Below are 24503 nucleotides of genomic sequence, written 5' to 3'. Positions count from 1 at the left end.
TCTGTGACCAACTGATGCATATCTATATTCCCAGTCATGTGAAATCCATAGATTAGGGCCTAATGCATTTATTTCAATTGACTGATTTCCTCATCTAAACTGTAACTCAGTAAAAGACCAGGGGATGTGATTAGGAGTCAGGAGAACATGGAAAGTCAGGAAAGAGAGGATATTGGTTTGTGGGTAGGTAGATTTCAATGATAGAGGGGGATGTGAGAAAGGCAGGAAATTCTGATTAAATCAGGTGAAGAATCACATCCCTGAAGTTATGTGTGCCAATAGAATCACACCTGTGTGTGGCCTAAGTCAAAGGCCCTTGTCCAATTAACCCTCAATGACCTCCCATCCACACAGCACAGCAGGCCTCTCAGCAGCGCAAGTGCTCCATTCTAAAAACACAGAGCTCAGTTAAGCCCTGGTGCTGGTTATGAGTGTGGGGCCGGCCGAGCGCCCCCTGCTCTGACATTAGGACCCTACGTGGCCTGACCCCCACCTCCCAGATCGCTCCAACAATCACATTACTACAGCCAGCTGCTGCTAGGCGCTGCACCACTCTGCCCTAAAGCCCACAATTGGATTGGAGGAATTTATGTTTTTTTTCCATTTTCCTTCTTGGTGTAGCTTGGGGCCCATTGATTCTTTCCCTCAGACACTCTGGCCAGCGAAAGCGTCGCCCTAACCCACCCGACACAGTATGCAGTTAAGAGCAGGCGGTCGGGCGAGGCTGAAAGTTTTATTTGTAAATTGACTGAGAAACTTCCTGCCCGATAAAGCCTCTTTTTCATCCCAATTTTTTATCCCCCTCCCTCCCGTCCCTGTTAGCCTACACACGCGCCGCCGAGCTGCCAATATCTGTCTCGCCTTGGCTAGCGCGGGGTTCTGGAAAGAGTGGGGTGCAATTACAGGGGCTCCCAATCAAATGAATCGAAGCGGGCCGAAGGCATGCGCCGACCCCTCCAGCGCCTCACACCAGCTAGCCAAAATCAAACTAATTTCCGCAGCCGCTGAGCACAGGTTCAGTATGGGGTCGGTGTAGGGCTGTTTTTTTTAGGGGGAGAAGGGCAGATGTGTCGATGGAGGTTGGGGGTATATATGAGGATGGCCTGATGAATTTCCTCTCTCCGTGGGACAGCATATGAGAAGACTGGTGGCTCGGGCAGGGGCCTCGCGGCTCATTTCTCCATGCTAACTGCTGCTGGTGTGCTATAGCCAGGGAAACCGCTGAAGCACCATCGATCGCTCCCGCAGTCACAGCCGGAATGGGATAAAAACGTCCTGCAGGCATCGGCCCGGCGCCTGCACTGACAGGGACAGCTAATGGCTGAATCTGGGCCCCGGTCACAGCACCCAGGGAGGGGGGAACAGGTCTGGGAATCACGGTCATTACCATAGCCACACATGCCCCTTCTTACACGCCTGCTTCTCTCTCTCTCTACTCCTCATCCCACCCAGAGATTACTAATCAGTGCCAGAACCCAGGAGTTACACCACCTGACCTCAGTTTAGCACAGATTGAAGACCCAAGACGGCACACAGACAGACAGGGCACGGCTCGGAGGCCATTTCACTCTGTATACACTGTGTTTGGAGCCTAGTTTTGTACGCAGACATTACATTGTTTGAAGGACTGTGGACCTTGCTACATTATTAGTGTAGTGATAGGTATTTAAAACAGTTTAGGTTAAGGAGCTTTTTCAGTCAATGGCAAACCAACAAACACGTTTTTATTGTTAATTGTCTTCCCTTTTGCAGGCTTTTCTGACGTTAACTTCTTGGATCTAGAGGGAGTAATAGTACCTTTTTGGTGAGGCAGTCGTCCGAGTTGGACGGCATGCGTGTGGACACATGCAAGATGACTTCCACCGTGGAGGTAGCGTAGTATGGAGCAGTGTGTCCTGTGCTGCCGTTCCTCTGAAGCCCTCCCATGAAGCCACAGTGGGTGGCTAGATCAACCTGAAGGCACACAACACGGTTAGGAGAGTGATGTCAGTGTGTGAGAGCGAGACGAGAGATACGGCAGGGGTGTGTGTACCTCCCATCCCAGGCCAGACACAAAGTCTTCGTAGGCCTGGCTGCCTGCGCTGTTGGACAGGATGGAGCACTTATCTTCCTGACCCTCTCCGATGTAGAACACAGCGATCTTGTGCGTCTCTCTGCTGTAAGACGAAACACACAAGACTTGTTGTTAGAACAATGGCCCTGATGATGTTACACTGTTCTACATCGGTTTGAAATGATTTCGACTGGTATGATGAATTGTGGGCGGATATCTGGATATTCTAAATGTGTGTGGTTTTGGTAGCATACGTTTTTAACCTGAGCACGGCTGCGAGATGGTGAGGCGCTCTATTGCTGCAGCTGTGGAGTGGCTGGTGATTTGGGAGTGAGCAGATGGAGGCAGAGAGAGAGACGCAACTTGGCTACAAATCAAGACTAGCTAACGTATAGCAGGCGCAATGTTATTTATCATTCCATATAACAGTGCTTGTCGGTCTTGACTGGAGTAGCCTAGAGAATCTAGAATCTATCGCCTACCTGTTTGGTTGCTCGTTGTAGCCTACTCCTCATTTCGCTAACTTTTAATTCCGTATTTGTAGTCCATATCGCATTGCATTCGTGAACTCTCACTACACATGTTGCCTCTGTGGCATTGATTGGCATACATTCACAAACTCCCCCCGAAGGCAACCAGTCATTTTCATGGGGCGCATATCATACAATCTACGTTTTTTTGTTGTTGCTTTTATTACCTTAATAATTTGAATATATCCTTGTATGTAACAATGCCACATTAATATTGTAATTTAATTTAGAAAAATCCTTTGTGTTACAATAGGCCTATAATTTTTTTCTCTCAGTATTTTAATATCCGTGCACATCCCTACTCCACACTCAACCCTGTTAAGATCAGCGTGCTCTGAAATGTGAACCACACACCTCCAAACGTACACCTCCACACAATACTGCAAATATGGTCTAATATTAGAGCAGCGTGTGTGTTAGAGTGAGTGCACAATAGTATGTGTGTTTACTTTCCCCATACCCCCCAGCCTCATGTGACAAACAAAACAAGTGCAGAGTTCCACCCATGTGCTTCAGTGTTGCCATGGTGGTGCATGGCTCTGTGTTAAATCGGGGGAATTTTGCATGTTTCGACACAGGTTGCCATGAGCGGCCCAGGTATGCTCGCTGGTCTGGCAGAATGAGGCCCGATCCTGGGGGCATTCTTTAATAAGCCCCGGTCATTAACAGTGTGGAGTGCCTATTGATCGCTGTGCGAGTGTGTGCTGCCGAGCTGTGATCAGCCTGAGACGGTGTGGATTAGGAGGAGAGAAGTGTGGAGCTGTTTTAATACGTGTCGCCTTGAGAGTGTGATCTTTACTGATTTTGAGGAAAGGATGCTTCATTAGTGGGCTTAGGTTCAGAGAAATGGCGGATATGGAATGCAGGCTTAACTAAAATTTAGCCAGCTGAAATCTAGGTTGGTTTATTAAAAAAAAAAAAAAAAAGGTTTTCATTGGAAATTAAACACTATGATACATCATTCAGTAAAAAGTATTATTATTATTATTTTTAATACCTAACAAGAAGCACATCATGTGTACCAATGTTATCTAGGGATACAGTGTGTGCTGAAGAGGCCCTAAATAATTAGCGGGTAGGAACATACCACTGCCTGGAATCCAAATTCTTCAATTCTCTCAAGAGTTTAGAGTTCTTCTTCAGGAGATGAAAACTTTTCCTGAAAAGGAACAAACAAAACTGAACTTGAATGCACCCATTGACAATTAGAATTTTCAAAAATATCAACCAGATGGTACTTTACAGTGTACCAATGCAAAGCTTGTGCCTGTTAATTATTATTTGAATGGTAAAAGACAGACTGAAAGTAGGATAGGAAAGTTTCATGTTTTCAGTTGGGTTTTTGGTCTGAGGAATAACAGGTGTAGACGTTTAAATTGGGCTCGGAGACATTACTAATCTACTGGAGGGGGTCTCTGCTTCCTTCCCCAGAGGTGCGAGCCTCTCATTACAAGGATGCCACCTGTCGAGGTGGACCTGAGTGAAAACAGTTGGGCACAGTTGCCCTGTGGAGAGAAGATTAACAGGCTACACACCCTGCCATGCCTTTCCGGCCTTTCTTTTTCTCTCTCTCTGCGAGGTATTCTCCTAACTAGTCTACAGCTGTGTTCGTGGTGGTGTTGTGCTCGGCTCTGTACCTGTGGTCCCATGAGTTCATGCCCAGGTCGTTGAGTAGCAGTCTGCAGAAGTAGAAAGGGGCTTTGGGCTCCTGTGGAGTGGGTTCTCTCTGGCTGGCGGCCTTGACGCTCACGTCTGCATTCCACCTCTTCACCTGCTCTTCTTCCTGCTGTGTCTGCCTGAGGATGGCCTCCACGATGGCCCCCTCCAGCTCCAGGTTCATCCCACAGGGAGAGGGGGCTGGCTGGTTGAGCCTCAGCCGGGGCTGGGGCAGGCACTCCGGGCTGCTGTTGCCAAGGTTCTCCAGGAGTTGGTCCAGGACATCCACCTCCTCACAGCCTGACTGGGAGTCCCAGCCTGGGGGGTAGGAGAGCTCAGAGGTCCCCGGTGAGGTGGGCTTGGTGGTGGAGTGGTTGGAGTTTTCACTCGCCTGATGCATCCCACTGACTCCCTCCTGGGTGCGGTAGAGAACCCCTCCGTCCCAGGAGTACTTTCCAGAGATGTCCCTGACGATGACGCGTACCTGGGAGGAGTTGTCGTGGGGTTCCCCTGGACCAGAGGGCTCCGAGGGCACCTGGAGGTAGGACACCAGGGTGCTGTCGTTGAACACAAACAGCTGTAGGTTGGGGCTCTTGAACACCTCAGAGGAGAGCTCTGATGACTCCACAAAGGGGTTGTCGTGGTTCTCACTGACCAGGCTGTGTAGGAGGGCGGGACCACCGCTGAGGGGATGGTGGCCCAGGTGGTTCACAAGGTGGGTCATGATCATCCGTGCTGTCAGAGGGATCAGCTCCACGTTCCGCCTTTTCTTCTCTGTAGGGCAGAGACAAACCATTTCAAAGTCCGCGTGCAGTCGCCAGATGTGATCAGTGTATTTCATACAGTGGAGTCAGGATACAGAATTGAACACCTTGAACTTGGGCCGCCGTCTTTCTGAACCACATTACCACGGGCAGACGTGCTCTCAATCCGCTCACCTTTTCAACACAAAGCTAGCTTACCCATTATAAATCACTAATGGGGTCGTTTTTCATTTCTCACAATGGCACACCTCTGCCACAAGTAGGTAGCATCTAATCATAGGAGACGACTTTGAAAAGGCTATTGAGTCTGTTACAACGGCAGGAGAGAAAAGACCAGCAGGGTGCTAATGAGACGGACAAGTTTAAAGCAACAGTGAACAGAGCACTACTCCCCCGAATCAGATCTATGTAAATGATCCACATGCTCAGGACGACGCCAAAATGAAAAAGGGATACCATGTTACGACGTGGGGAAAAGAAGACAAGCTCTGCATAGTGACAGTGCTATCAATACCATCATGGCTCATCAAAGTGGAGAAAGCTCTTTAGAGAGCGGGCGGTGCGCCGCATTGTAGATGCACAGGGCCTTTGATGAGACTTAATCAATGTGAGCTGAAAGAGAAATGCATAGTGCTCTTTGGCTGGTCTTCTGAGGCCGTTTGTTATTTCTATCTGGACTTTGTAGCGCTGTATGAAAAGTAATGACATAAGCTAGATATTTCAGCTAGGCTTCGCCAACATTGCATCAACGGGTAGGTTCTTGTTGTTGAAACAACGGACTTCTGGATGAGCAGAGGAATACTCTAATACATAACCTAATGACACTACAAGGTCACTAATAAAAATCATTTTTAGATGTCTCTTTTATAAATGGGCCCTCTCTCTGGGGCAGAGCGCTAATGTCTACCTCTTAAAACATTCCATTCCATGAGTTAGTCTCGTCAATGTTAGTTAAAAACATTTACATTTAATGGAGTAGCAAGCTCCAAATGGAAGGGAACATATTAAAGGTTACATCGCCATGTAGTTCACCCACTGCTCATTTCCCAGGTGGTTTGGAAGAGGAAGAGTAATGTAGAAAACCAACAGCAGCAGCTAGGCACACACACCTTAGATGACAGGGCACTCACAAGCATTCTCGCTCTCTGTCACACACACAGTCACACACACACACACACACTGTCACACACACACACACACGCACGCACGCACAAACGCACGCACGCACGCACACAAACACACTCTGTCACACAAACGCACACTCTCTGTCACAAACGCACACTCTCTGTCACACAAACGCACACAGCCCTCCTTTCATTTCGCCGTCAGCCCAGCGCAATCTCCCACACAGCAGGTATTAAACGGGTGGCACCTCGTCTCCCCATTCTGCCCCACGCTGTGCTGGAGACAGTAGTGAGGCCGGTGACGGCGGCGAGGTCTCTGGTCTCCTTACCCTCGGCCACGGTGAGCAGGCTGCCCAAGTCTGCAGCGGTGTGCGAGAGAAGGGGCTCTGAGCTCTGGACCTGGCCCAGCATGAGGAAGGGGTCGTAGTCAGTGGAGAGGTCAGACAGACTCAGGAGGTAGTGGCTCTGCTGGGTGTGCAGGTTGGAGCCAGAGACACAGCAGTGTAGCACCTACGGGACAGAGGGTAGGAGTTAAAAACACCACAGGAGAAAGACAGTGGGAGCCTTGCATGCAGTCACTGCTGTGGTTTCTTTTTGTGGCTTGCTGCACAGCATCAACAAATACATGGTACTCAGAAATTAGACACATTGCACACTCATACAAACAGTACTCAGTCTGCCTGAGAGTTACAGAATATCAGTTGGGACTGGCCGGCAGCGGGAGACAGTGAACACCTGAACAACATTGACCTTCCAGTAACTGAAACAGAGTAAGGAAGTAACTAGGCAAGTCAATGTAAAAGGATACAGTAATCTCAAACGCAGACGTTCCGGGTAGGGACGCGAGCATTGAATGGTTCAGGCACATACGTAGGGGTACTATATGGTCTGTTGCCATGGTGAGCCTCCACCTGAGGGAGAAGAGGTGCTTCACTGCCACATCTCTCCTGTGATGAGTGAGTATCGATCTGCATAACAGATGGTGCGGCATCTGTCCGTTGGTTTGGCAGGGCTAGATAAGATGTGGTAGTCCAGTTGATTACACTGATTGGCCAGGTTACCTCTGTTTGATTTAATTAAAGACTTTATCCCTCTGCTCATGTTGCCACAAACAAGCACCCGCACCCGCATGCACACACAAACACACACACTCAGACACTCACACAAACACCTATGTTTGGAAGTAGGTGGAAGTATGTAAATGATAAGTTGTCTACTGGTTTTTGTCAAAGTAGGTTTTTGTTTATTGTAAAAATAAATAAAAAAATGTAAAAAGGAAAATAACATTTGGAAGCTACGCCTGACATACCAGACAACAGCAACTGTGGGGCCTCTCACACTGAGAGGGTGGACTTGGTAAACCCATTGTGGAGGCTGGTCTATGTAAATGAATGGCTAATCCCATTCAAAACACACACACACACACACACACTTGGCTGAGCCTCAGAGGAGAGGTGCAGGTCCTGTCATCTGAAACAGTATTGTGTGGGGAAATGCAGACAGTATGTGGATTATAATGCCTTACAGTCCTCTGGGCATGGGGGGGGGGGGGGGGGGGGGGGGGGGGGGTTTATGGTGAAAAGACCAGAACCAAACAGCTGCCACACCAAAGCCCCAAAGTGGTTCCTCTGTGGACGGGGGAAAAAAAGCTTCTGCTTGCTTGACGACTAAGTGGCTGCACCTCGCATAGCAACAGTTCCAGGAAGGTAACACATACCCGAACAAACATGGATACGTGTAGACACATATGCACACACACTCATGGATGCACAAAAACATGTACACAAGCAAACACACAACAACAGAGCGAGGGTGCAGCTGCTGAGGCAGGCAGAGAGCAGATGGAGTACGCGGCATGGAGGTCCAGTGAACCAATAAGGTCCAGAGCAATCATGCCTTTTGCACAGACCAGCCTCATGCTGTTAAGACACAAATACACCAACTACCGAGCTCAAATCCTCAGCAGAGGTGCAGAAATGTTCCATCTTTATTCATCAGTGTATGAATGGGTCACTTTTAAGTTGAATCTGTTCATTGACGATTTGGTATGAGAAACAACTAAATAGTTACTATAACAAATCCAAAAGAGATGCACAAACTAGACAAAACGCTCTACTCATTTTGTGAGGTTAGGTTTACTGGTATGTAAATGAGTGCCTAGCTGAAAAGACAGAGAATAAAATATTTAAAAGAAAGTGTTTTTTTTGGGGGGGGGGGGTATAGTTTAAAGTCCATTTGGTATGGGAGACCAGTAGAGACGTGTATTTTGTGTGATTGCGATATTTTTCTGGTTTTATTACATTAAATGTTGTCCAAATATAAAACAAGAGGACCAGCATTTCAGTAAGGTCAGGGTAACGCTGATTTACAAATGATGATACTAAAAGGGACACTTTACTTGTATGTGCACAATAGAACCACCAATGAAATGTATTTATTTCCTACATAGCAGCTGCAGTCTCTCCCATATTAAGAGATATTCAACTCAAAAAGTAGACAGGCTTTTAAATCCAGGCTTATCAAGAGGACAAAGGCATATTTAAATAATTTGACCATTTCTTATCAGGGTTGACATCCAAATAAAGGTGTCTTTGACCGCATCTGTCAAACCTCCACTGAATAATACCTCATTTCTCAGCCTCTTCCTCTGCGTTTAATCACAAAATCATTATTTTTTTTAAACATTTATTTTTCCTTTATTTAACTAGGCAGGTCAGTAAAGGAACAAATTCTTATTTTCAATGACGGCCTAGGAACAGTGTTTACCTTGTCAGCTCGGGGATTCGATCTTGCAACCTTTCGGTTACTAGTCCAATGCTCTAACCACTACCTGCCTACCTGCCGCCCCAAATAAGGATTCAAACACCCAATCGGGGAAAAAGTCAGATAAAATACTTCCCTGTTATAAATGTATGTTTTTGAGTATCACATGTGCATTACCAAACAGGTGAGGTAGTTTGGTGGACATTCTCACATAACAGTAGAAACTGGAAGCAAAAATTGGATACTTAATTTCCAAGGCGGCATAGAACACATTTTAAATGTCAAATAGGGCTTCTGAACAGGGCTGTGTTGGGGGTTAGACAAATTCCTATGACACTATTCTTTTCTTTTACCCACCCTGTAGATGTAGTCGAGCAGAGGGGCCTTGTGGGATGTGGGGTCCTCCAGCACGGGCATGGTGATGGGCTCCAGCAGCATACTCAGGGGCATGGCCATGCACCAGTCCAGCAGGCACAGCAGCAAAGACACCATTAGCTGAGTCACACAAAGAGAGGAGAGGCTTTTCCATTAGCCCAGTGCCCTCCACACACACAATGAAGCCTCATGCAGGCAAATATAATTAGTAAAGCAGCTAGGGAGGAGATGAGCAATGGTGAGAGGTAAGGAGGGACTCAAAGTGAGAGTCAGGGCTGGAGAGAGAGAAAGAGACAGAAAGCAGGAGGGGGGGAGACAGAACAAGATTCCTGAGCAAATGCACTTGCTACATCTAGAAAGAAAGGGTCCTTCAGACTTCAGCCATTTTATGCTCGTTCAATTTCCTGTACCTTTTTGTCAGCCTCCACTGTCGAGTGCTCTGCGCTCGGCAACAGAAATGCTATAGTGGCCACAAAGATCTGCATGGGACAAAAAAAAACAAGATATGGATACTTTGACGACATGTTTTTCGCGAGTGATAGTGAATATGCATGTCTCATATCAGGAAGGTGAAGAGGAGCTGTGTTAACCTGCCTCAATTATTTTCTTTGGGAGAGAGCGCTCTAGCCTCTGGAGGTGTTCCCAGTGAGAGATGAGGAGCTGGAACAGGTCACAGGCTACCTGAGCCACAGCTTTGTTCCCAAACTGACCAGAGAAGGGACAGGAGAGCAAGATATCCAGGTTAAAAACTCTGGGAAGTCGTAGGATGAGTAGTTGTACAAAACTAGGATGGGGACCATCTGGCACAACAGAAAAACGTATGAAAATGTATTGGTTCTGCAATGACCTTTCTTTCAAACTACAGTTCATTAATGGACTGACTGGCAGACAGCTGAACATAGTGATTTGGAATTCAGGGCACAGAAATGGAACTTCCTGTTTTCTGGCTGAGTGCCTCTTGACATATAACAAGGGTAGACAATGCAGAAATGGCCCAACACAAAAAGAGACCGTGAGAGTTTAGCACCTGCTTTTAGAAAAGCAGCCCTCCCTTGCCTCCACCCCCCCAACATCTCCTTTATTTTGGGCCAGCTGAGTGTGTGTCAAGTTGGGTTGGGAAGTGATTACTGCGCCATTAGAGAGAAGGACTGCAATAGTAGTAAACTAGAGGGGAGATGTGGTTTCTTAAATTGGCCTGCATCCACTGAGCGAGTGGCCTGGAAATTACGCCACAGCCCTCGAGCTCTTTCCCCTCCCCCAAAAAACAGAAAGCACTAGTTCCCTCTGCATCTAACCACCGATAGACAGGGGAGCAGAGGTCTTCAAAAATAATATGTTTCAGTCACACCACAGAGCATGTTGTCACTCACAGGCGCTGATGCAAAAACGCACTGACCTTTAGTGTTACGCCCAGAACATTGATGGCATCCTCGACCTGGTGGTGAATATTCTGCTGCATCAGCTCCTCACATACCCACAGGCCCAGACTACATACAGCTATACACCTAGAACACACAGCAGACCAGTGAGAATACTGATATACGCTATGGGACCATTTACTCACTTTCTGGTGTTGTATCTCTGTTCAATTTCACTACCACAATTCATCAAATATTTTATTTCAATACACTACTTATTTGAAATATGAACCATAATCCACTCGATACAAAATCAGTCCCATTGCTTCCAAACCACCTTTATTCTGCACCCCTAACCCTCCATACCTGGCCGCTTCATAGGGTTCATTTCGTGCCGTTTTCAGTAAGATGTTGACCAGATAGTCCTGAAGGGAGAGGGCAGAGAGAAGACATGATAATGATCAATCCACTTCACATACCATCCAAACATTCCATCTTATCCATCAAAGTACACATTTTCTAACTACAGGGAACTGCTATGAAAAAAATTTAATGGGTTTGCTGTCTGAGTATTTACTAAAAGGTCAAAAGGACATGGAAGAACTCTGAATACCTTGATGTCCTCGTTCCCGACGACGATGTCATCAGTTCCGGGAACGGTCTGCAGTAGTGGAATCTGCAGGTAAAGGTTGGGAAAACAGACCAGCGACCCAAGGACGGTCTGTGCTTCTATCCTCGGAGCCTTTCAGAGGAAAATAAAAGACTTCCATCATCACGGCTACAGAACATGAAACATTACGCTTCCTGGAAATTCATCCAAGAGCGGCTGCCTTATGGCCTTGTGTTGAATTCAACACACTCCAATCTGAACTTCAGAATGATGTTCAGTACAATATGTTTAATGACCTTAAATGTTATTACATCAAATACTGCATTTTAATATTTACATTAGCCAATTGATATAATTCAGTTGTAGCGATTACAACGTAAGACTTGTCATATTGTGAGTGTGTAGACCTGCGTACCTCGGAGGAGTCGTTGCTGAGGACGCGTGCTGCAGCGGTGATGAAGTCTCCCACCAGCATGGTGAAGCCAGGCAGGCCCAGGAAGAAGAAGCGCGGGGAAAAGGAACGGATCACCGTGTTCAGAACGTCCTGGGAGGGATCACACACACACATACCACACAGATGGTTATGGTCAATGGATTGATTGGTTGAATGATCAGTAAAACCACACCTGTTTTGTAAGCAGGTCGCATGTATTTCTGAGTGTATTTGTGGGAATGGACAGGCACTGAGCTCTGGAAAGGAATGGTAGCATAGTAGTCCTTCCAAAATTAGCATAAACATGACAACAGTGCACTCAGGAGTGCACCTAATTTCACAGTCCATCTTATACAAAAACAAAAAATTGAGTGGGAATGAGGTGGAGGAGGAAAAGAGAGGGGAACGAGGTGGAGGAGGAAAAGAGAGGGGAACGAGGTGGAGGAGGAAAAGAGAGGGGAACGAGGTGGAGGAGGAAAAGAGAGGGGAATGGGAGAAAGAGGCAGCAGCAGATGGGTTGATAACAGCACAAAGGGGGGAGAATGGTGGAACAAAAGACCTGCAACTTTCCACACGCACGTAATTAAAGCCAGGGATAAGGTATTGTTCAGGTACACAGTGCGCTCTCTGTGCCAGATGGGTGCTGACATTAAAGAGGGATTTCTCTATACGTGGGCAGATAGTACAGCTCCATAATAACAATGGTCGACGACCATCTTATTACCCCGATGTCAAAGTACAGCCATGTTGCCTTAAATGTCAGGAGTGAACTGAAATTCTTTATGAGATAAGAATGGAAAGGCCTACATAAGGGGAGACTGGTTGGCCCGCTTATCTTTGCTAAGTCAGTTTGTGTGTGTGTGTGTGTATATATGTATGAGTGTGTGTGTGTACAGTGCCTTGCGAAAGTATTCGGCCCCCTTGAACTTTGCGACCTTTTGCCACATTTCAGGCTTCAAACATAAAGATATAAAACTGTATTTTTTTGTGAAGAATCAACAACAAGTGGGACACAATCATGAAGTGGAACGACATTTATTGGATATTTCAAACTTTTTTAACAAATCAAAAACTGAAAAATTGGGCGTGCAAAATTATTCAGCCCCTTTACTTTCAGTGCAGCAAACTCTCTCCAGAAGTTCAGTGAGGATCTCTGAATGATCCAATGTTGACCTAAATGACTAATGATGATAAATACAATCCACCTGTGTGTAATCAAGTCTCCGTATAAATGCACCTGCACTGTGATAGTCTCAGAGGTCCGTTAAAAGCGCAGAGAGCATCATGAAGAACAAGGAACACACCAGGCAGGTCCGAGATACTGTTGTGAAGAAGTTTAAAGCCGGATTTGGATACAAAAAGATTTCCCAAGCTTTAAACATCCCAAGGAGCACTGTGCAAGCGATAATATTGAAATGGAAGGAGTATCAGACCACTGCAAATCTACCAAGACCTGGCCGTCCCTCTAAACTTTCAGCTCATACAAGGAGAAGACTGATCAGAGATGCAGCCAAGAGGCCCATGATCACTCTGGATGAACTGCAGAGATCTACAGCTGAGGTGGGAGACTCTGTCCATAGGACAACAATCAGTCGTATATTGCACAAATCTGGCCTTTATGGAAGAGTGGCAAGAAGAAAGCCATTTCTTAAAAGATATCCATAAAAAGTGTCGGTTAAAGTTTGCCACAAGCCACCTGGGAGACACACCAAACATGTGGAAGAAGGTGCTCTGGTCAGATGAAACCAAAATGGAACTTTTTGGCAACAATGCAAAACGTTATGTTTGGCGTAAAAGCAACACAGCTGAACACACCATCCCCACTGTCAAACATGGTGGTGGCAGCATCATGGTTTGGGCCTGCTTTTCTTCAGCAGGGACAGGGAAGATGGTTAAAATTGATGGGAAGATGGATGGAGCCAAATACAGGACCATTCTGGAAGAAAACCTGATGGAGTCTGCAAAAGACCTGAGACTGGGATGGAGATTTGTCTTCCAACAAGACAATGATCCAAAACATAAAGCAAAATCTACAATGGAATGGTTCAAAAATAAACATATCCAGGTGTTAGAATGGCCAAGTCAAAGTCCAGACCTGAATCCAATTGAGAATCTGTGGAAAGAACTGAAAACTGCTGTTCACAAATGCTCTCCATCCAACCTCACTGAGCTCAAGCTGTTTTGCAAGGAGGAATGGGAAAAAATGTCAGTCTCTCGATGTGCAAAACTGATAGAGACATACCCCAAGCGACTTACAGCTGTAATCACAGCAAAAGGTGGCGCTACAAAGTATTAACTTAAGGGGGCTGAATAATTTTGCACGCCCAATATTTCAGTTTTTGATTTGTTAAAAAAGTTTGAAATATCCAATAAATGTCGTTCCACTTCATGATTGTGTCCCACTTGTTGTTGATTCTTCACAAAAAAATACAGTTTTATATCTTTATGTTTGAAGCCTGAAATGTGGCAAAAGGTCGCCAAGTTCAAGGGGGCCGAATACATTCGCAAGGCACTGTATATGTATGTGTGTGTGTGTGTGTGTGTGTGTGTGTGTGTGTGTGTGTGTGTATGTATATGTGTGTGTATATATGTGTGTGTGTGTGTGTGCACAGACAAAATCCAGGCCCGGGAACACCTGCCTTCTGGGTAGCTGTAAATGTGTGTAAATCAGGTCGTTCAAACAGTGGCCGTGTCTCCCCGAGTCCTAAACCCCAGTGCACCTCAACAAACACCCGGCACACTCTGCACACCTCCACCCCCACTCTGCCCCTCCCAACCCACCCACCCGCTACATTAATCACCTCAAATGAAGCCTTTGTAAACACAGAGCAGGGGGAACAAAGGAGGAATATAAAAACAAGCAGGCAATAAGGAACAAGTCAAAACATACACAGTGCCGGCAGAAGACAGAAATTGGTTTGGAGCATTAGAGCTCGGAGGCCCATTTTACCGTCATTTCTGACGTAATTGACCTCTGAAAGGCGTAATGTGGTGAACAGTCTGTGGTAATTAGCTGCCAACAAACTGTCGGCTGATTGCCTGAAATGAGCATTTTAAGGCAAGCGACAAACCTACAAAGCATTTCCATTGTGCATGTAAGTAGAGGGAGCTTGGTTGTGAAATGAATGTGTGGTAGTAGAGATGGGAATTGGTCCTGTGTGGTGGGGCTGAGGGTTGGCAGTGGGATTGGCCTGTTCTGCTCTTCTCAACAAAAGGTGCATTAACACTAGCCCGACAGGAGGCTTCGTAAAAACCTTTCATTCCGCCGTGTTTGAAGGCACACAGGAAATGAGCTTCAGTCTTTCCAGTGCCTTTAGAAAGTATTGACACCCCTGGACTTTTTCCACTTTGTTGCATCACAGACTGAATTAAAAATCTATTACATTTAGATTTTTTTTGTCAGACAATACCTCATAATGCCAAAGTGGAATTCTGTTTTTACAAATTAATAAAAAAATCCCACTTTGTAAAAAGAAAATTAAAATAAAATGTGGAAAAAGTCAAGGGGTGTGAATACTTTTTAAAGGCTCTGTACAAATGAAATATTTCACAATTTACTGGTCATTATTGTATGAGACTGAAATCATAGCATGACTAAGTTCTGTTGACAGCTAGTGTGTGTAGAAGAGGGGTTTCCCAGTCCAGGCTAATAGATAGACCCCTCCTGTTAATCTGTCAAGGTGTAGAGGTCCTTTTCAAAGGTTTCATCATCAACTAAGCCGCTGAGGTTTTCAACCGTCACATTTCCCCCTCCCTCTCCCCAGACCTCCGTTACACAGACGAAACAATCCCTGTTCTCTTCACTGATAAGTTGAGGTGAATAGAAAAACCTATGGTTGTGCATAGGGAGAGCAGGTGTGAGAGAGATGTTTACTGACTGGCTCACACCCAGCAAACAAAACACACGGTTCATAGAAGGCCCATTTTGATGCACAAAAAAGAAAAAACAACCCTTCACATTAGGCTGATATACATACAGCACTCTTAGAGTTAGAAAATAGATTACTACCATTGGCCCAAGGCCTTGCCAATTGTCTCGTGGCCATGCCACTGCAGGCTCAGTGGACGGAGACTGGACAATACCATTGACCTTGGCAGCCAGGGGGTGTACACTCCTTCACAGCCCCTCCTTTTCAGTGAAAAACGTTGCCATGTTATATTTGCAAACGTGCAGCGCTTTAAAAAGTACCAGACAGCCCATTAAAAACAAAGAAATGTGGACAAATATGTGGGGAGCGTAGGAGTGGGACAGAGTAGACTAAAGAGAGAAGAACATTAGATTTGGAGGGATACTGTAAGGGATGGTGGATAGAGCGGATAGAACAGGGGTCAAACGTACAACATACACAGGAAGGGTCCGGGGGGGGGGGGGGGGGGGGCAAACTCAATATATTTTAAAATGACTAAAACCAAATCAAAACTGTGTAGCGATAATGGACCTATATTTATACCGTTTCTTGGCTTTGTCCAGCTCACTAATGATCATACAAATTAAGCTAGACAGTCGGGGACGACAGGGAGTATCGACAATTCCAAAAACGACGGATAGAGGAAATAAACAAAATGAGTTTAACATCCCTGGGATAGAGGGAGGGGGATGGAGTAAGAGGCACGTTCTTATGTAAAGCAGGCGTGCGGCTGGGCTGTCCCTCCATTGTGTGACATTAGGACTCTTTCTCTGGCCAATTTGAGCACGCTCCAGCGCCCAGCCAGCTCAACACTGGCGGCCCAGGCCCCATATTATATTTAGGCACAACAAAAGCTGGAAAGGAGAATGCCACGCTGTCCCTCTGCACCGGCCCCCTCATTTCTCCACAGCGCGTTCCCCAGGACCCCCCTCTCCTCCACAGTCCCCCCCCCCCCTCCCGGTCCTCTTCAGCCCCAGCCAACGTGTCACTCCAACGGAGTGCAACAGACGTCAATCCTTAATTAATCACGTATACACGGCAGGAGCTCAAACATTATTTAACGACATGGAAAACATTCTAATAAGCTTGTCGCTCTGCCAAAGCGCAATATAAACCCGTGGGCAGAGCATACACGCACAAAACAAACTAATTTATTCACAGTTTCCCCCCCTTTCCTCATCAATCTCTTTCTCTCTCTCCCTTGCCTGTCTTTGTTTTTTTTTTGTGTGTGTGTGGGGGGGGGGGGGGGCTGTTTTATCCCCACTCAGTAGGCTGGACTGGACCTCCGCCAAATGTGAAGAGCAGGCAGCCAGCTAGGCAGGGAGTGGCTAGCTAGAGGAGGACCATGCTGAATTGAGATGAGACAACATGCCAAAACAGTGTGCCATCACAATCACCACCGGTTGGCTGTCCTCCCAAAGAGACCGAGAGAGAGGTCTAGAGAGAGTAGAGGACTAGAGAACACTTAACTCCACTGATCTGAACCCAGGTGAGCCTTACCTACACGCAATATAATACTTCACCAGCTTCATCAACCATCTTCACATTTACCTCAGCCAGTCCAGATTAAGTTAGAACGGTAAAGGTTAGGTATACACAATGTCATCATCAGCAGGACATATGTCAACACATGACAACAAACATGTGCTATGTACCGGCAAAGGAGCATCTCATCATTCTCCTCCTCTATCTAGAGGACCATGGAACAAAAGCTAAGATGCCTTTGATGATAGCACCACCTAGTGGTTATGGGTGGAAGTATAGCCACAATGCAACAGATCCCAGCTGTACAGTTTATTGGCAGGTGGCTGCAAGAGCAGTCCCATTCTCTTGTGTTTGACAGTGGCTCCTTCTTCTGGCCTTAGTTACTGGAATCTACATCAAGAAAAGCACATGAACACAGGAGAATGACAGCACAGTTTAGGTGCTATCAGAGTTATAGAGGCAATGTTTCAAATACTGTGGCTCTTCGTCAGGCTTCCTCTTGGCCTTACCTGTCTCACATGAACCCCTCCTACTGGCTAGTTAAAGCATGCTTAGGATTAAACAGAAAATTACCTGGTCCACGCTGGTGAAGCCCTTGTGCATGACGTGGTAGAGATGGACCAGGAAGTCACTGTTGGGCAGCACGTCCTGTTTCCTGGTCATCATCTCACAGATGAGTTTATAGGCCTGCAGCTTACCCGCCTTGAACTCTGCAGGCAGCATGGTGGCCTGGGGGAAAAGGAGAGGAGGACAGAGGGAGAGAACGGGAGTGAAGGAGAGAGGCAGAAGGGAGAGAGACCAGGTCACACGGTTATAGTCACATGCATGTCTTTGATAGTTCTTAGTTAGGTGATGCATGTAGAGACAGTGGACCTCTGAACCGCTGAGTCACCTTGAAGAGCCAGGAGGCCAGCATTCTGAGAGGAGGGATGAAGACAGGCCGAGGAGGAGATGACTGGTTATCCACACTGATGCCCAGGTTGTCCCGGATCTGCAATTAGGGCACTACTGCATTAGCCAGACTGAAAAACTACAGAACAAAATATTGACTGTTCTGACTGTACATGACATGTCATGAGGGCTGATAAGAGTGTTTGAAGGCTGGGCAGTGCTTACCTTAGCCAGTTTGTGCCAGAGGTCGTAGAGGTAACTGAACATCTTGGCGTGGATCCTGGGGCAGCGGATGCTGTTGACGTCCCCCAGGATACCCAGAATCCTTCTCCAGAGCACAAAGGCGGAGTCAGCGTGCCAGCCGGTCAGGCTCCCGCCTGCGATGATGCTGACATCATCAGTCAGACACTCACGGCTGTCTGCAAGACCAGATAGAGCAGAGAGAGAACTCAGATTTACTACTGTATAAACTCTATAGTATAACACTAGAACTCTGATTTACTACTGTATAAACTCTAGGGTATAACACTAGAACTCTGATTTACTACTGTATAAACTCTAGGGTATAACACTAGAACTCTAGGCCTGTCCACACCCCGGACACAGGTGATTCAACACAGAGGTTTATTTTCCCCAGTCACCAGAGTCACACACAGCTGAACACATGTGATGGGTGGGTATAGGATTAACACAGTGCAACACAGAGGGTGGTGGGCAGTTCAGGCTAGAAAGGGGGTGTAGCAGTACCCTGGTCCTGAGGCATGTGCAACACAGACTGATGTATGGTGTCTAGAGGTCGACCGATTAATCAGAATGGCCGATTAATTAGGGTCGATTTCAAGTTTTCATAATTGGAAATCGGTAAATTTGAGCACCGATTTGCCAATTTTTAAAATTGTATTTTAAAATGTTATTTTACACCTTTATTTAATCTTTATTTAACTTGGCAAGTCAGTTAAGAACACATTCTTATTTTCAATGACGGCCTAGAAACGGTGGGTTAGCTGCCTCGTTCAGGGGCAGAACGACTTTCACCTTGACAGCTCGGGGGATTCAATCTTGCAACCTTACAGTTAACTAGTCCAACACTATAACAACCTGCCTCTCTCTCATTGCACTCCACAAGGAGACTGCCTGTTACGCAAATGCAGCAAGCCAAGGTAAGTTGCTAGCTAGCATTAAACTTCTCTTATAAAAAAACAATCAATCATAAATCACTAGTTAACTACACATGGTTGATGATATTACTAGATATTATCTAGCGTGTCCTGCGTTGCATATAATCTGATTGTGCATACAAGCATACAAGTATCTAAGTATCTGACTGATAGCATTGTGCGTCAAGCATTGCGCTGTTTATGACTTCAAGCCTATCAACTCCCGAGATGAGGCTGGTGTAACCGAAGTGAAATGGCTGGCTAGTTAGTGCGCTAATATCGTTTCAAACTTCACTCGCTCTGAGACTTGGGGTGGTTGTTTCCCTTGCTCTGCATGGGTAACGCTGCTTCGATGTGGTGGCTGTTGTCGTTGTGTTGCTGGTTCGAGCCCAGGTAGGAGTGAGGAGAGGTACGGAAGCTATACTGTTACACTGGCAATACTAAAGTGACTATAAGAACATCCAATAAACAACGGTTAATTAAATACAAATGGTATAGAGGGAAATAGTCCTATAATTCCTGTAATAACTACAACCTAAAACTTCTTACCTAGGAATATTGAAGACTCATGTTAAAAGGAACCACCAGCTTTCATATGTTCTCATGTTCTGAGCAAGGAACTGAAACGTTAGCTTTCTTACAAAGCACATATTGCACTTTTACTTTCTTCTCCAACACTTGGTTTTTGCATTATTTAAACCAAAATGAACATGTTTCATTATTTACTTGAGGCTAAATATATTTTATTGATGTATTATATTAAGTTAAAATAAGTGTTAATTCAGTATTGTTGTAATTGTCATTATTACAAATATATATATATTTTTAAAGTTTTTATTTTTAAAATCGGCCGATTAATCGGTATTGGCTTTTTTTGGTCCTCCAATAATCGGTATCGGTATTGGCGTTAAAAAAACAGGGGTGCTGCTGGTGGTGGGACAGGGGTGCTGCTGGTGGTGGGACAGGGGTGCGGAGTGGGGAGAGAAAACACTCAGGACAGAAAACAAGAGGACAACCAGAAGAAAGTGGAGCTTGACGGAGCACAATCACAAGAATTCACAATGAATCAATGTAAGAGTACAGACGAGGTGGGGATGGTGTCGGGTCAGGGGTTACGCTAAGTGTCAGGGGTTACGCTAAGGGTCAGGGGTTACGCTAAGGGACTTTCTTTTTTGACAAGAATTGACAGCTATTAGTCACAGCTGTTTTTTCCAAATATTCACCTACGCTGAACCACGATAATATTTTGAGATACTTTAGCAAGGAGACTCTCACCTAACATTTCCCAGTAAACATGTAACAGTAGTAATCAATCCATCTTTATGTGCCCTCCCTCAATAGCCATAATGCGTTAACCTAATACCAAAAACAGCTTAATAAACAAAAGGCCCAGCTGCCTGCTGAATAAAGACCCCTGAGCAGGTGGTAAAACCAGAACACGTCCAAGGCTAGATAGAGGTGGAGAGAGAGGGAGTGTTTTCTCTGTAAAGCTTCATAGGCCAGGGTGAGGGAGGGCAGGCAGGGCAGGGGAAGATACTGTAGAGCAGACAGAGGCTGGCTATGAAGGTTATGCTAATCCTCTGAAAGGTCAGGCTGCTCTGAGATTAATCCCCACACGACCCACGGACAAACACCTGAATCTGACAAACCCCACAGAATACAAATCTACTGAACCTGAAGGCCATATGCTACAGTATTTATCCCATATAAACCAATGCAATCCTAGCCTCGGTTAACAAAATCAGTCCCCCCAGAAACCTTATCAACACCCCCCCAGTACAGTTCAGTACCTGCCAGGGCCTCATTGTGGCTGAGCAGCAGGTTCCTCTGGCTCCCTGTGTCTGCTGTGACATCTATCTGGGCTGACTGGGTGTCTGCCTCCTCCTCAAAGGCCTGCCAGGCCAGCAGGCTGCCGTCAGCGTCGTTCAAGTAGCCGTTGGACGTCTCGCTGCTCACACTCACACTTTTCTCCTGGAGCGTGGGCCTTGCATAGTTGTTGTGTCCCTCTACAGAGTAGTCCAGCTCGACCGGACTACTGCTCCGCCGGATCAGAATCTGGGAGCACAGAGGGAGACGTCATCAGTGGTTGTTTCAGAGATGCCTCTATCAGACCGCCACAGATGCCCTGCTGAAATAACCAAACAAAGTAAGAGGGTCACAGATTTTGCGTCGGGTGTGTGTTTCTCACCACTGGTGGGTCGCCGTCTGTCCTCGCTTCCGACGCCCTGCCATCGGAGCCACAGGAGTTGTTGGGGGAGTACTCCCTCTTGTGGCCTGGAGGTCACAGTGACTGTTAATCACACTGGACACACAAACAGCCACCCCCCACAGCAGACAGCCCCTGGTCATAAATACTGTTCTAGTCTTATCCCTACATCCTCTAGATGCATGATCAGAATGAGTTGTAGCCCAGAGGTTCCAACCTTTTTTCGGTTACTGTACCACCAACTGAATTTAGCTCTTCCCGGAGTACCCCTGAAGTACCCCCTCATGTACATTTAACCAGCAGACCTATGGTCTTATCAGACTTCTCAAGTAGCCCCCGTGGATAGACCAAGTACCCCCAGGGGTCCTAGTACCCCTGGTCGGGAACCACTGTTGTAGCCTGTAGTCTTCAAAGCACATCAATCACTGTATAGATGGGCACATTGTTAGCGGCAGTATAGATAATTCCACTAGAGGGCAGCAAAAATGGCCTACGTTAGAACACGCCCTCACGCTGTGTGTGTTCGCGCACTCATTGGTGTATCCCTACCTGGGAAGGTGTCAGTCAGTTGCTGTGTGATGTCGGAGGTGCTGCTGCTGCGTGGTAGAGGGCTGTCTCCAGCCTCCAGCTCCCCGTCTCCCCCACACTCAGACAACTGGCCCTCCTCCACATCTGGGCACCACGACCAGGGAGCCAGGAGAGGACAGAGGGTTAAGAGCAATGCATCAGGCATCTCATATCCGGCACACAAGACATGCTCTACCACACAGAACTCCAGCAACTTCAAGGTGTGACACATAGGATTTCTCGGAAAATGTCTATAATATATCTGCCACTAATAGTGGAATGATAGTGTTTCACAGTATTACTTACCCACCAGTGTTGTGATTGGCTGTGATATTCGGCTATTGATTCCACCCGACGGAGCGGCATCTGTTGTCAAACCGGGAAAATTGTTCTGACTTTGTTTGTGTTAGCTACTGAAAATCACTCTGTCATGTCCTGGTTGCTAACATTCTACACTGTTCGCTCAATTTCAGTTTATCTGAGAAAACAAGCACTGAATAGTGTAGGGAATCATTGCACCATCAAAATCACCGTGAAATATCATTTTTACAGCTGTTTCAAGCTGGTGGACCAAAATGAAAGTTACTTTCGGTTTTAGTCCACCAGCTTCAAACAGCTGTAAAAACGATATTTTTTTTTCAGTTGAGATGGTACAATGATTCACTACCCTCTTCAGTGCTTTTTTTCCTCACAAAAACTGAAATAGAGCAAGCTCTAGAATTTTAGCAACCAGGAAATTAGTTATTTCCGCTACTCTATCTATCTATCTATCTATCTATCTATCTATCTATCTATCTATCTATCTATCTATCTATCTATCTATCTATCTATCTATCTATCTATCTATCTATCTATCTATCTATCTATCTATCTATATATATATATATATATATATATATATATATATATATATATATATATATATATATATATACATATACACACACACACACAAAAGTATGTGGACATCCCTTCAAATTAATGGATTCGGCTATTTCAGCCACACCCGTTGCTGACAGGTGTATAAAATTCGAGCACACAGCCATGCAATCTCCGTAGACAAACATTGTCAGTAGAATGGCCTTACTGAAGAGCTCAGTGAATTTCAACGTGGCACCGTCATAGGATGCAAGTCATTTAGTTAAATGTGCTGTTATTGTGAAGTGAAAACGTCTAGGAGCAACAACGACTCGAAGTGCGAAGTGGTAGGTCACACAAGCTCACAGAACGGGATGCTGAGTGCTGAAGCGTTTAAAAATCGCCTGTGCTCCATTACTCACTACAGAGATCCAAACTGCCTCTGGTTTCCATGGCCAAGTAGCCACACATAAGCCTAAGATCATCATGCGCAATGCCAAGTGTCGGCTGGAGTGGGGTAAAGCTCGCAGCCATTGAACTCTGGAGCAGTGGAAACGCATTCTCTGGAGTGATGAATCCCGCTTCACCATCTGGCAGTCCGACGGACAAATCTGGGTTTGGTGGATGCCAGGAGAACGCTTCCTGCCCCAATGCAGTGTCAATTGTAAAGTTTGGTGGAGGAGGAATAGTGGCCTGGGGCTGTTCTTCATGGTTTGGGCCAGGCCCCTTAGTTCCAGTGAAGGGAAATCTTAATCAATGACATTCTGAACAACTCTGTGCTTCCAACTTTGTGTTAACAGTTTGGGGAAGGCCCTTTCCTGTTTCAGCATGAAAATGCCCACATGCACAAAGTGAGGTCCATACAAATCAAATCAAATGTATTTATATAGCCCTTTGTACATCAGTTGATATCTCAAAGTGCTGTACAGAAACCCAGCCTAAAACCCCAAACAGCAAGCAATGCAGGTGTAGAAGCACGGTGGCTAGGAAAAACAGAAATGGTTTGTTGAGATCGGTGTGGAAGAACTTGACTGGCCTGCACAGAGCCCTGACCTCAACCCCATCGAATACCTTTGGGATGAATTGGAACGCAGACTGTGAGCCAGGCCTAATCAGTGCCCGACCTCACTAACGCTCGTGGCTGAATAGAAGCAAGTCCCAGCAGCGATGTTCCAACATCCAGTGGAAAGACTTCCCAGAAGAGTGGAGGCTGTTATAGCAGCAAAGGGGGACCAACTCCAGCCGTATTCATGCCCATTATTTTGTAATGAGATGTCTGACGAACAGGTGTACTTTTAGATAACATAGCCAGAACAGCCTTCCCAGTTTGACGCTCCGGTGGGAGAAATCAATAGGCGAATATCTTAGCCAATCACAACACTGGTGGGTAAGTAATACTGTGAAACACTATCATTCTACTATTAGTGCCAGATATATTATAGAAATGAAATTACAATCCAAAAATTCTAGAAAATCTTGTGTAGCACCTTTAAAATGATAAAATGGTTCCATTGTTTTAGCCACATAGTGAGATGGAATAGGAACATGCAGTAATAAACATTAGAACAGATTAGTATAGAATTCTCAGACAATTATCCTTTTTTACTTTCAATCCAAAACGACAGTAAGTAGCCGTGAGAAACAACAAGGGTTTCAACTTCACTGAGTGTTAATAAAACAGTGAGGGACTGACAGGAGAATAGGAGACGGGAGATAGAGTAGTGACAGACAGACGGAAGAGACAGACAGGACATCACACAGACAG

At 45.9% G+C, this 24503-nt stretch overlaps 1 protein-coding gene across 8 annotated transcripts in view; it reads right to left on the bottom strand.

Annotated features, from left to right (window-relative positions):
* ralgapa2 (Ral GTPase activating protein catalytic subunit alpha 2) overlaps nucleotides 1-24503 on the bottom strand; it is a 139013-nt gene that overhangs the window by 55663 nt on the left and 58847 nt on the right. For 5 of the 8 annotated variants that reach the window (XM_090220681.1, XM_090220677.1, XM_090220683.1 and 2 more), the window contains 18 exons: nucleotides 21863-21985; nucleotides 21296-21381; nucleotides 20898-21162; nucleotides 18176-18369; nucleotides 17952-18050; nucleotides 17633-17788; nucleotides 11649-11777; nucleotides 11237-11365; nucleotides 10990-11048; nucleotides 10662-10770; nucleotides 9860-9970; nucleotides 9676-9744; nucleotides 9248-9385; nucleotides 6457-6637; nucleotides 4221-5013; nucleotides 3671-3742; nucleotides 2033-2156; nucleotides 1798-1953 (listed from right to left, as the gene is read on the bottom strand). In XM_090220681.1, the coding sequence (XP_090076807.1) occupies nucleotides 1798-1953; nucleotides 2033-2156; nucleotides 3671-3742; nucleotides 4221-5013; nucleotides 6457-6637; nucleotides 9248-9385; nucleotides 9676-9744; nucleotides 9860-9970; nucleotides 10662-10770; nucleotides 10990-11048; nucleotides 11237-11365; nucleotides 11649-11777; nucleotides 17633-17788; nucleotides 17952-18050; nucleotides 18176-18369; nucleotides 20898-21162; nucleotides 21296-21381; nucleotides 21863-21985 (2993 nt within the window). Of the gene's footprint in view, nucleotides 1-1797; nucleotides 1954-2032; nucleotides 2157-3670; nucleotides 3743-4220; nucleotides 5014-6456; nucleotides 6638-9247; nucleotides 9386-9675; nucleotides 9745-9859; nucleotides 9971-10661; nucleotides 10771-10989; nucleotides 11049-11236; nucleotides 11366-11648; nucleotides 11778-17632; nucleotides 17789-17951; nucleotides 18051-18175; nucleotides 18370-20897; nucleotides 21163-21295; nucleotides 21382-21862; nucleotides 21986-22186; nucleotides 22247-24503 lie in introns of all 8 variants that reach the window. The other 3 variants (XM_090220682.1, XM_090220678.1, XM_090220684.1) reach the window with 1 other exon arrangement.

The sequence above is a fragment of the Oncorhynchus mykiss genome, chromosome 25, assembly GCF_057628025.1.
Source record: "Oncorhynchus mykiss isolate SJ-2025 chromosome 25, ASM5762802v1, whole genome shotgun sequence".
Classification (NCBI taxonomy): domain Eukaryota; kingdom Metazoa; phylum Chordata; class Actinopteri; order Salmoniformes; family Salmonidae; genus Oncorhynchus; species Oncorhynchus mykiss.
The sequence above is the reverse complement of the archived record's forward strand: the minus strand, read 5'-3'. Positions and strand labels throughout refer to the sequence as shown.